The sequence below is a fragment of the Dendrobates tinctorius genome, unplaced genomic scaffold (genome assembly GCF_039654945.1).
Source record: "Dendrobates tinctorius isolate UK_male_01 unplaced genomic scaffold, ASM3965494v1 ptg000097l, whole genome shotgun sequence".
NCBI classification, from domain to species: domain Eukaryota; kingdom Metazoa; phylum Chordata; class Amphibia; order Anura; family Dendrobatidae; genus Dendrobates; species Dendrobates tinctorius.
This window is the reverse complement of record NW_027361765.1, coordinates 11,282,473-11,294,660: the sequence shown is the minus strand read 5'-3', so window position 1 is coordinate 11,294,660 and position 12,188 is coordinate 11,282,473. Positions and strand designations below refer to the sequence as shown.

The 12,188-nt window shown below is 41.7% G+C and overlaps 1 protein-coding gene across 5 annotated transcripts in view; it reads left to right on the top strand.

Annotated features, from left to right (window-relative positions):
• Nucleotides 1-12,188, top strand: part of OTUD7A (OTU deubiquitinase 7A) — a 325,610-nt gene that overhangs the window by 225,611 nt on the left and 87,811 nt on the right. For all 5 annotated transcript variants that reach the window (XM_073586902.1, XM_073586903.1, XM_073586904.1 and 2 more), the window contains 3 exons: nt 2,397-2,498; nt 5,147-5,274; nt 6,809-6,921. In XM_073586902.1, the coding sequence (XP_073443003.1) occupies nt 2,397-2,498; nt 5,147-5,274; nt 6,809-6,921 (343 nt within the window). The remainder of the gene's footprint in view (nt 1-2,396; nt 2,499-5,146; nt 5,275-6,808; nt 6,922-12,188) is intronic.

The window sequence follows — 12,188 nt, the reverse complement described above, 5'->3', positions numbered from 1 at the left end:
TATGGTTACCTACTGGGATATTTTTTTTGTAACCAATTATTTGATTCAGGCCTGACCCGCTTTTGGACTAATAGATCTTTAATATTTTTTTTTCCTTCAATATATAACAAGAGGACCCCTCGCAATTGTATTGTATCAGAGATTTCACTTTCTCCCTCTAACAAATGCCAATTTTTATTCATGGCAGATCTAATTTGTCTGTCCATAGGTCCAAACTTAAAATTTAAATATGATCCTTTTATCTTTTTTACCCTGCAATATCTGGGTTTCCTTATTTTGTTCAGTGGAAAAATTGGTGTTGACTCTTTTTAAGGCTGCATCTATACCGATTTAGGGTAACCCCTTTTAGAAAATCTATTATAGGGGTCCATTGATTGTTCTTTATACCTAGCAGGATCATTATTTATCCTCTTAAGCCTCAGAAATTGGCTGTAAGGTAACGACTTTCTTAAGTAAAAAGGGTGGGCAGTCTTAAAATGTAGCAGGGAATTAGTGGAGGAAGACTTGCAAAAAACCTCAATCTTTAAAATATCCTCTTTAACCTGTAATTAAACATCCAAAAATTCTAAATTGTTGCCTCCAAATTTGGACGTAAACCTGTTATTCCTGGTATTGTATGTATTCAAAAAGTCTACAGACTGAGAAAAAGAATCTTGAGGACCGTCCCAAACTATGAATATGTCGTCCACATATCTTAAGAAAAGCCTGATGTGTTTTAAAGAAGGATTTTTAGTGGAATAGATAAATCTTTCCTAAAATATCGCTAAATACAGATTAGCGAAGGTGCATCGCGGTACCTACCTGCTTCACATACCATGAATCCATGAATCTGAAGGCGTTGTGTTCCAGAATAAATTTTAACCCCTCACTAATAAAGTTAGTAAACTCTTCATCATTATCAGTACTGGATAAAGCTATTCCAATCGTTTCAACCCCTTCTACTTGTGATATTCTCGTCTATAGATAGTCTATATAAGTCAATGAGAAACCATCTCGCCAAACTCTTTCAGGGCCGACAAAAACTCACCCGTGTCTCTTATGTAAGAAGGTGAAAAATATTTAGAATTGAGAGTCCTCAGTGGTTGATACCTTTGGCTAACTGAAAAGATGGTAACACATTGCAAGCTTTCGAGACTACGCAGGTCTCTTCATCAGGCTAAGGGACCTGAGTAGTCTCGAAAGCTTACAATGTGTTACCATCTTTTCAGTTAGCCAAAGGTATCAACCACTGAGGACTCTCAATTCTAAATATTATTCTATCTACTGCTTAACACGGTACAAAGATATACATCTTTCCTGTATGTAAGAAGGTGTAAATTTAAGAAGGGGACGAAGTAACCAATCTAAATACTTAGATAAAGGTTCCGTAAGGGAACCTATCCCAGCAACGATAGGATGTCCAGCGGGATGGGAACGAGGCTTGTGGATTTTAGGTATATGATACCTTTGGGGTCTACAGGGAATTTCCGGTAGCAATTTTTCTGCCTGTCTGTGAGATTTTGTACCTTTTTCCACATGCTTGCTAAGAAATGTTCTCAAATCATTTTGATATTTATTAGTGGGATCGCCTTTAATGGACAGTAGGTAAGTACATCTGACAAATGTCTAGACGCTTCCTCCAAATAAAACCCCCTAGACAACAAAACTGTGTTGCCCCTTCCTTATCAGCCCTTCTTACAGTAGTATCTTTCCAACCCCTGATCTCAATTAAAGACTTTTTCTCATCATCAGTAGTTAAATTAGGAGGCATTTTAAATTAAAGCCTCTACATCTCTCACAACCTGATCAGAAAAAGGAATCGCAATGTAACGTGAAACGATCGTCGTGTTGTACCTGGTCCACTTAGATGCCTGCCTGCTGTGTTTTTTTAATGACTCCACAATAAAGAACAAATTTGTTTATGGGACGGTGAGTGCCTATTTGTTTCATCAACACAGTCATACTGCCTATAGACATATCGCTGCTTATCAAAGGAGATGTGGAGTTGGAAGTTGGACGACTTGGCAGGAGGCACTTAGTCAGGGCAGTGATGTCCTCCTGGTGATAAAACCTTTTTTGTAAGTAAATGGCACACAGTCTAATAAGTGACACATAGCTGAATTCAGTGTCCTCAGAGTTACATAGCGAAAACCTCCTGACAGATTCCCTTATATTGATATGAGCTCCTTTTTTCCTCATTAGAACTGTGATGCTGGACTGATATTAATAGCAAATTCAATTGTAATAGTAATTCAGTTCAACAGGGAAGCTTTTTATGTGCAGATGATCAAATTCCATCAGTAATTAGCAATCTTTAATCATCTTTTGTCATTTCTTGCAGTCACTATGGCAATGGCACTTGACAATGTCACCTTTTATTTGGCAGTCTTATAAGTATTTCTATCATTTTTTCCTAGGGAGACTCAACTGGTGGTCTACAAATTGCTCAAGTTGCAAACGTCTGCTGCCATTAGCTACAACCGGTGATGGGAACTGCCTTCTGCATGCTGCTTCTTTGGGTGAGCTCCTGACTTGTTCAGCACGATGTCTGGCTTATTTGCATTTCTTTACTGTAATATAACATGCCCTTGCACTCAAATGTTGATGACTTGGTATGTGATCTACTTACTAACTTACATATGTACATCAGCATCCTCAAATAATAAAATACATCTAAATTGTGCATATTCAACATTGGGGTGGCTGTGAATTATTGTACAAAAGTTCATTTGTCACATTGGACTGGGCAATTAAAGAAGCACTCCTCCAATCAAAATTATCCTCTTAATATATTGCAGTCATCATACTATATAGCAATGTGTACTTACAATTGCTCATTTTGCCTTTCTACCCAGCTAATTCTTCTCTTTTCCATTAGGTCTGTGACATCACGTGATTAAAAATTGACTAGAGGAATTCTTCTAAGCTCTATATAGAAACAGGAGGTCAATTTTCTCTGTATGAGTCATCAATCATTGCAAAAGTTAATGGCAGGGGGAAGAGCAGAGCTGTTGGGTCAGGAATTGAAGAGGGAAATGAATTTTGCAGCGATAAGAGACTCCCTGTTTCAATATAGAGCAAAGAAAAAAGAATTATCTAGGTAGAAAGGCAAAATGAGAAATTGTAAGTACCCACTGCTATATAATATGATAACTGCAAAATATTAAGAGGATAAAATCTTTGATGGGAGTGTTTCTTTAAGCCAAAAAAAATAAAATCTCAGTTTTTTTTTTACTTAAGCACAATGTTTTTGATTTCAGTCTCCATTTTCTTTTTTCGTCATTGGAACTCAGTGGGAAAGTGAGGCCAAATGCAGCCCAACAAATTGACTATACTCTACACCAGAAAGTGCTGTAAATTATAGTAGAACTCTACTTCAGCATATACTACTTTTTTTGGGGGGGAAGCGTGGGGGGAAGATATGACTGGTCAGCATGGGGGAGGGGAGATGGAGGTGACAGGCAAGGGATCATACATAATCTTTATTGCAATTCATGGTGGGCAGAAGTGAGAAAACAGGTGATGAAATATAGAAAGGAGCACAGGAGAGACAACATGGGGAACCACACACCAGTTGGATTCAGATGAAGTAAGGGTTAACCCTGTTAAACCTCTAAAGCCACGGTCACACAAGCGAATTAAAAAAATCTGTTCCATTCTCATCCAGAAAAGTGGGACCATTTTTTCTAGCTTTCTGTTTTTTTTTTACTCAGCAGCTATTAATCTTTTACAGGACCGTTTACAGTTCCCTATGCTACAGATTTGTAAAGTATCCATACAAATCGGATGCCATGCTCATGGTCCACATGACATCCGTTTTTTTTTTTTCTCACACTGAACCGATTTCGGAGTCAAATCGCAGCTGAGAAGCAATGTGCAGAACTGCATGGCCTCATCGAATAAGATTGGTCCGAGTGCAATCCCTCGCTTTATCAGATTGCACTCGTTCTAGCGCACAGAAAGGTGAAGGGGAATAGATCTGATATTTAATTATTCAATAGGTAAGGGAAGGGGACACATTTTAGCACTGAGGAATGGAGGAGGACCACAGAAGCATTTATCCTAGAAGGCTGCATGTAGTAGACTTAATGGATGCGCCTAATTGTTGGGGCACAGTCTACATCAGGAATGCTTCAGCAAATCTTTTGTTCTGCTTTATTTTATCACCTATTAGTCTGAGTTGACAGAAGTCACAGGAACAACAACTACAAATTTGCTGCTGTTCTTGCACTTAAGCAGCTGTTCCAGCTGTGCTCCAGGTGTTGAGGTTTATGGAGGTTGTGTATGTGACCAAGACACCAAATCAGTTCTCCCACCACCTGCTAGATCTCCTCTACTACTGCTCAAACATCTTCTCCTGGCTACCCTACTCACCACCTTTCTCACAAGTATGAGCTGTTCTACCCAGTCGAGAAGCTCAGCAGCTATTCCTCCTACAGTATCTGTTCCAACATGGATAAAAAAACGCTCCCAAGATGAGGGGGCTCAGCCAAAACCAAATTATGTCAAAAACTAGAATTGTGCCAACCACAAGTGGCACCTTGATCAGATTAATTTGATTGATCATGCAGCTCTAGAATTATACATCAATTTACAATACATATTGATATATGTATTTTTAATCGGTCTTATTTTGTGATTGTGACATTTTGTATTATTTTCAGTATTCGATTATCAGGTCGGCCATATTGCCTAACCTTCCGTTAACAGCCTTTAGAGATATGACACATTGGCCATTGATGGCAATAGTCAAGTTTGACTCATTAACTTCAATGTGAAAGTTTTCTATGAATGCTCTGTGATCTATGCAGAGGTCCCACTACTGAGAGAGAGGTCGTGTCAGCGTATTATCATGCATGGCCAGAGTGAAAATGGACATATTTTTTATTTAATATACAGTAGATGGTGACATTGGTCATTAAAAAACAATACCTACAAAGTGAACAATGTTTGTCAAAATTTATTTAAACAATAAACCAATTTCTCTTTTTCACATTCCCTGGAATTGTAGTTAATATTATCATCTATGTCGTTATCGCTTAGTGCTCTCACTTTCTACGCACCGGATGTCAGAAGAAGAAAGAAGCTGAGCAATGAAGCTTTTAGCTTAAGACATATTATCTGTGTATTTAATTTTTTCAGTAAATTACTTTGTCTTATACAATAGGAATGTGGGGATTTCATGATCGAGATCTTGTTCTGAGGAAAGCTCTTTACACCATGATGAAAAGTGGGGCAGAGCGAGAAGCACTGAAGAGACGGTGGAGGTGGCAGCAGACACAACAGAATAAGGAGGTATTGATTTCTAGTTTCTTAGCTCCTGCTGCTTGTGCACATTAAGGCATCTGTAAGAACTTTCTTATAACCGCTTGATTACTCAACAAAGACACCAGTCTACAGCGACACTGTAATTGGACTCTAGTGGATTCCTCTGCATTTACCAGATTTTACCTTTCGTGCAGGCTCTGAGCTACATACTCTAGAGTCTTCGTAGAGTCATGCCAAGGTCACCCTGTACGATGCCTCAAGAGTGTTGTCATAGTTGTTTTCCAGTGGAAGACAAACTATAACTTAATTATTATGTACATTATCGATGGCAAAAGAATGACCTGGGAACGCAGCCACTGAACATCAATTATTACCTTGGTCCTTACATGGGCAGATTTGTGTATTATAGCAGTGTAAACCTATATTGGGAAACCAGAACAATTTGGTTTGCAAGTTTCGAAGTGCAGAGGCTTCTTCTTTAGACAGATTTACAAATGATTGACCTGTTTGAACTAAAGAGTTCTCTTCTGGAGAAATGTTAACATCAGCATTTGTAGTAATCATAGTATCTTGGGGGAAAAATAATGACATCCCAAAAACTGTTAAGGAAGAAAAAGTACGGAATGACAGGTATGTTTTAACGCAACAGTGTTTCAGAGAAAAAACATGGTTTGAAAACCAGCCAGGGACCACTCTTCTCAGATGACTAGTCCGAGACTGGTCCCCAGGATCTTCTCTCTGCCCCTCTTCCTCTATTTGACAGGTCTCTCTGTGTGTCTGTATAGGGAGAGGCCTGTCAGTCTAGGGAAGCAGGGTCGGGAGAAACCACTCACAACCAACCTTGGACCAGTAGTTCAAGATGCATGGTCCCTGATGGGTTTTTCAAAGTATGTTCTCTCTGAAATGCCTGAAGGTTTCAGAGTAACACATAAACGGCTGTAATAACGCTGCCAGCCTCTGATTTATGCTGCCCAAACCACAGGTGGTTAGGTCACTAATAGTAATCCCACCACTATTCTGATAATAATGGCCTCTCTTCTAGATTGAACATCAAAATTTTAAATCTCGAAATCCCCATTAACATGTACAGTATGGGCCAACTCCCCACCGCCTACAATTGACACATTCAGAAAAGTCTCACTTTTGAAGAGAGTCTGCGCACATGCAGGTTTAAGGCTTAGCCAGCTGCATGGATGAAGTCATACACCATAATAATAGGCAGAGAAATTGCATTACAGGGCAGAAAGGTGGCACCGAGCATCGGACCACTTGGCACTCATTAGAAAACAGCACAGGATCATTTCAAAGCTTGTTTTTATATGGTACGTGGCACTGCCAGGATGAAGTGGAGGGCTTGTTAACAGTAAATTAAAAGGCTGCGGAATGTGGTACAAAAAAACACGGCTAGAACTCATGCAGAAAAACTGACGTCTGGATGAGCCCTGAGTCAGTGTGTCGATCAGTGGTAGTTGGTAATGAGCAGCATAATAACTGTTCAAATAAATCTTTATATTCAAGTACTTGGCCTCAGTTTGTTCTTGGTTTGACCTTTTCTTTTCAGTCTGGACTGGTTTACACAGAAGATGAGTGGGAGCGGGAGTGGATTGAGCTATTAAAGTTGGCCTCCAGTGAGCCTCGAACACACTTCAGCAAGAATGGAGGCTCTGGTGGTGGGTAAGTTTGGTTATTAGATTACCTTTGGATGGATGTCATTTGTTTTCTGTGAAGAAATATAAAGTCATATTTTAAAATACTAAATATTTTCCTATTAATATGTAATTTTTAATTCCCTTATTTATCTTGGCAATGGTCATAATTTTTTTTAGACTTGTTATATTGGTAATAGCTATTTCATTAATTTACTTAAGCATTCATTAAAAGTGTAACCGGAATGAGAAGGAAGACACAGACATTATACTGCAAGTTCTCATGGAACAACATAGTCATTTTTGAACGCCATCTGCCATCTCCTATTTCCGTAATGGGAAAATCTGTATTCTCTCGAAACAGATTTTACCCATGAATCGATAATTTTGAGAGTGAAAGAACAGTTCAGGAGTAGTGATCGGCGAACCCATGGATGTTCGGGTCCGACTATGGGATTTTAGTCTGGGAGTGGGCCCAATATTCATGGTCCTTTCCTAGGCTTTTAATATCTGCCTGCAGCTGTCTACATATACTTTGCTGGTTATTGAGTATAAGGGGGACCCCACGTCATTTTTTTTTTTTTGGGGGGGTCGCCCCTATATTAACCAGTAAAGGCTAAGATATGAAAAGCCTGGGAACCTTTATAGCTATTGGCTCCTTCCCAGAATATTAACAACAGCCCTTAGCTGTCAGTTTTGCCTGTGCTGGTTATCAAAAATAGAAGAGACCCCACGTAATTTTTTTAATTAATTTATAGCAGAGGCTCCAGCTGTTGAATACTCCCATCAGTGATGCCTTCTCTCGTTATCATCAGCAACAGCAGGCATGGCTGATGAGAGTAGTACTCTCTCATCAGGTGATGCCTGTGATTGGCGGTAACCATTTTACCGCTAGTCACAGCTGCAGGCTCACATTGTCATATGACAGCGTGTGAACCGCAAAACTCCAGCTTTACTATGCTTTACAGCCGATCAGACTGCAAAAAGTCCCATAGTTAGGCAAAGTAAAAAAAAAAAAGTGAAAAATAGTAGAAAAAAAATAGTACAAATATTTTTAAACCAATCACAAAATAATAAAAAACAGATAAAAATATATTGTACCCCAAAAAAAAAAAAAAAAAAAATATATATATATATATATATATATATATATATATATATATATATATTATTTTTTTTTTTTTTTAAAGTACGCATTTGGTATCACCACGTCCAGAATGACACGACCCTATTAAATTGTCCCACTTGTTAATGAACGGCGTAAATAAAAATAAGCTAAAAAATGATGCTTTAACACCAAACAAAAGTGTAATAAAATGCAATCAAAAAGACAAATGTAAATAAATATTGTATCTCTGAAAATGTCATCTTGTCTTGCAAAAAACAAGCCACCATACAGCTCAATCAGTGGAAAAATTAAAGAAGTTATAGCTCTCGCTCTCAGAATAAAGCGATTCATAAATGATTATTTTTTTCTATAAAATGGTTTATATTGTGTAAAAGCGCCAAAACATAAAAAACAATATAAATGTGGTATTGCTGTAATCGTACTGACTTGAAGATAAATCTGCCTTATCAATTTTGCTACACGTGAAATAGCATAAAAAAAAAACCTGAAAACCATTCCTGAATTGCTGGTTTTTGTTTATTCTGCCTCCCAAATATCAGAATAGAAAGCAATCAAAAAATGTCATGTGCCCGAAAATGGTTCCAATAAAATGTCGACTCGTATTGCAAAAACAAGCCCTCACATGACTATAGGACAAAATATGGAAAAATTATAGCTCGTAAAATATGGCGATGCAAAATCTAGTTTTTGGAGAAAAAAAGCTAAAGTGTTTTTTAGTGTGTGACGGCTGCCAAACATAAAAGCCCGATATAAATCCTGGTATCGCTGTAATTGCACCGACGCACAGAATTAAGTTGTCTAATCACTTATACTGCACGAGAAACGGCTTAAAAAATAAAGAAAAATAATTCTTCACCAGCTGTAGATTTGTTCATTCTGCCTCCCAAGGCCGGAGTCACACTATCGTTTAATACAGCTGTGTGCTGTGCAAGAAAACATTGCATAGCACTCGGCCCAGTGTTTATCTATGGGGAAGCTCACATCAGCATTTATTTTCTCAGCCGTATTTTCTCAGCCGTAACAGTGTGGCTGTTTCAAAATACACAATAAGGAGGCACTTGAAGAAAAATGGGCTGCATGGTCGAGTCGCCAGAAGAAAGCCATTACTGCGCAAATGCCACAAAGTATCTTGCCTACAATAGGTAAAACAGCACAGATACAAATCCCACAATGTCTGGAACAAGGTAATTTGGAGTGATGAGGTCAAAATTAAATTTTTCCTCTTCGCCACGACAGCACCCACTGAGAGAGGGGATCCGCCCCAGGAACAGGAAACCTACAGAGAGATAAATGGGGCGGTCCCCCTCGCTCCCTCAGTTTGGTTTCCTGTTCCTAGGAAAGAACCCGCAGAAGAGGATACCTGGTCTGGTAGCCGCCTGCCTGCATAATATGAGCAGCAGGGGCCCCAGGACCGGAGGCAGCATCGGGCGGAGAGGTGTATTTCCCCCCCCAGAGCTGGTGTAATGCAGGTGAGGCTGGAGGCCAAAGTTGTGCCAAAGCTCACTGGGGTTATGGCTATACTCCCCCCCCCCCCCCCGAGGGGGTGGACGCATTACAAACGCCATCGGGCGTACGGAGACCGGCGCCCCCCCCCCTCCCAGTGTGGCAGAAGGGCTTGTGCGGTGTGTGCTGAGCGGCGCTGCTGGGAGTCATACCTGGCAGGAGAAGGACCCCGTGCGTGGAGGGGGGCGCAGACGCGCGGTGTCGCTGGCCGCATCAATATTTGCGGTGACCCAGCGCTCCAGGAGAGGCAACCTGGAAGTGGAGGAGGACTTCCGGGTTCAGGCTGAAGGCAGAGACCGCGGGACAACGCCCGCGCATGCGCAGTAGGGGCTGAAAAAAAAAAAAAAATGGTGGACAAAAAAAAAAAAAAAAGAGGAGCAGCTATAGCAAAGGCTTTAAAAGGAAGCCACAGACACAGCGCTAGTGCGCAGTCATGTCGTCCTTAGATGACTCAGCGCTCCCATTAGGTCAGCTAGTGGTATCCCCACTTGGCAGTAGAGAGAGCAGTGCTACGAGGAGATCCAATAGCACCAGAAGAAGTGGCAGCTCTAGGAAGGAATCCATTGGGCCTTCCAGACAAGATGAGCCGTTAGAGAAGAAACGTAAGGAAAAGAAGTCGTCCCATGCCTCGCCTCAGCCTGGGTCCCGGACACCGCAGCCGGTAGTTGCTGACGAAATTCACGGGTGAGTGTTTTTTGGTCAGGTTAGATAATTGATAGCCTTCTCCTTCTGGTCCATACCCCTTTTAGGCTAAAAGAACAGAGAAGGCGAAACATAGTGAGTGTGCCTTATGTTCGCAGCCCCTCCCGGATGGCCACCCAAAGAGATTATGCCAATCATGTCTTGAGGAGGCCTTGCAGGAGGAATCCTCACGGAAGAAGGAGGATATCCGGGCACTGATAAGAGAGGAACTACGGGCCTTAGGCGGTTCCAGTAGTCTAGGGGGTCACTCCTCCATGAGAGAAATGCGTTCACCTAAAGGAGGAGTCTCGCTGGCGTCCAGGTCGCCGTCAGATACCGGAGAACTAGATTCCGATAAGTCCCAGGAATACCTTTCCTCAGAGGACGAGGATCAGACGTGTTTCCCCACGGACAGTGTCAGTAATCTTGTGAAGTCTGTCCGAAATACCATGGGGTTGCCGGAGAGTAAGGACCCTAAAACCCCTCAGGACATAATGTTTGCGGGTATCTCCCGTAAAAAGGTCCGAGCATTCCCAGTGGTCCCAGCTGTTAAAGACCTAGTTAAGAGGGAATGGGAGAAACAAGGTCAGAGGACCTTCCTCCCCTTAACGTCAAAGCGTAAGTATCCCTTTGACGATGAGGAGTTAACGGCTTGGTCGAGAGCCCCCAAGGTGGATGCGGCAGTGGCCTCTACCTCCCGTAGATCCTCCTTGCCAGTGGAGGATTCGGGAACTTTGGCTGATTCTTCGGATCGTAAGACCGATACATTCCTCAAAAGATCTTGGGAAGCTTGTACGGCAGCCTTTAAGCCCGCAATAGCAGCCACATGTACGGCAAGATCTATGTTGGTGTGGCTGAACGACTTGGAGGACAATATTAAAAGTGGAGTAGCCAGGAGTAGGCTTCTTTCCTCTATGCCCCTCATTAAGGGAGCAGCGGCCTTCCTCTCCGACTCCTCTGCGGATTCTCTCCGGTTGTCGGCTAGAGCCGCGGGACTGACCAATGCAGGCAGGCGGGCCTTATGGTTGAAGGGGTGGAAAGGAGACACACAAACAAAAACTAGATTGTGTGCTATACCCTGCCAGGGTAAGTACCTGTTTGGTACAGAACTGGATGAAATTTTGACAAAAGCGGGGGAGAGGAAAAAGGGGTTCCCTAACCCGTATGTTCCGTTCAACAGGAGGGCCTACAGGAAGCCGCCGTTCGGAAAAAAGAAAGACTTTAGACCCCAGGATCGCTGGGGAAATAAGGACCCCAAGCAAAGAGGCAAACTATTCGGGAAACGTCCCTTCAGAGGAGACAGATCCCGATAAAACCGTTATACCGGTAGGTGGCAGGCTATTAAGATTCAGCCGCCAATGGATGAAGGTGACATCAAACCCGTGGGCCCTAAGTATTGTATCATCAGGCCTAAAATTAGAATTTGTTCGGTATCCACCGAACTCCTTCTTATTGACTTCTATGAAGTCCCGTTCTCAGCAGGAAGCACTGGAGATGGAGATTGCGGTACTGCTATCTAAACAGGTTCTAGTGGAGGTCCCAGACGACGAAACAGGGATGGGCTTTTATTCTCCTCTATTCTTAGTCCCAAAACCAGATGGCTCTTACAGGACTATAATAAATTTAAAAAAACTTAATACCTTCCTAAGACTGAGGTCGTTTAAAATGGAGTCGATTAAGTCTGCAATAAAGCTTTTGTTTCCCAGGTGTTATATGGCGGTCTTGGACCTAAAGGACGCCTACTACCATCTCCCCATATATCAAGGGCACCAAAGGTTCCTGCGGGTAGCAGTCTGGTTCAGAGGTCGGATTCAGCATTTCCAGTTTGCGGCAATGCCATTCGGGCTATCCATGGCTCCTCGGGTATTTACCAAATTAATGCTGGAAGTAATATCATATGTAAGGCTGAATGACACCCTAGTTGTCCCTTATTTAGACGACCTACTCATAGTGGGGAATTCTGTTTCACAGTGTGAAGCAAG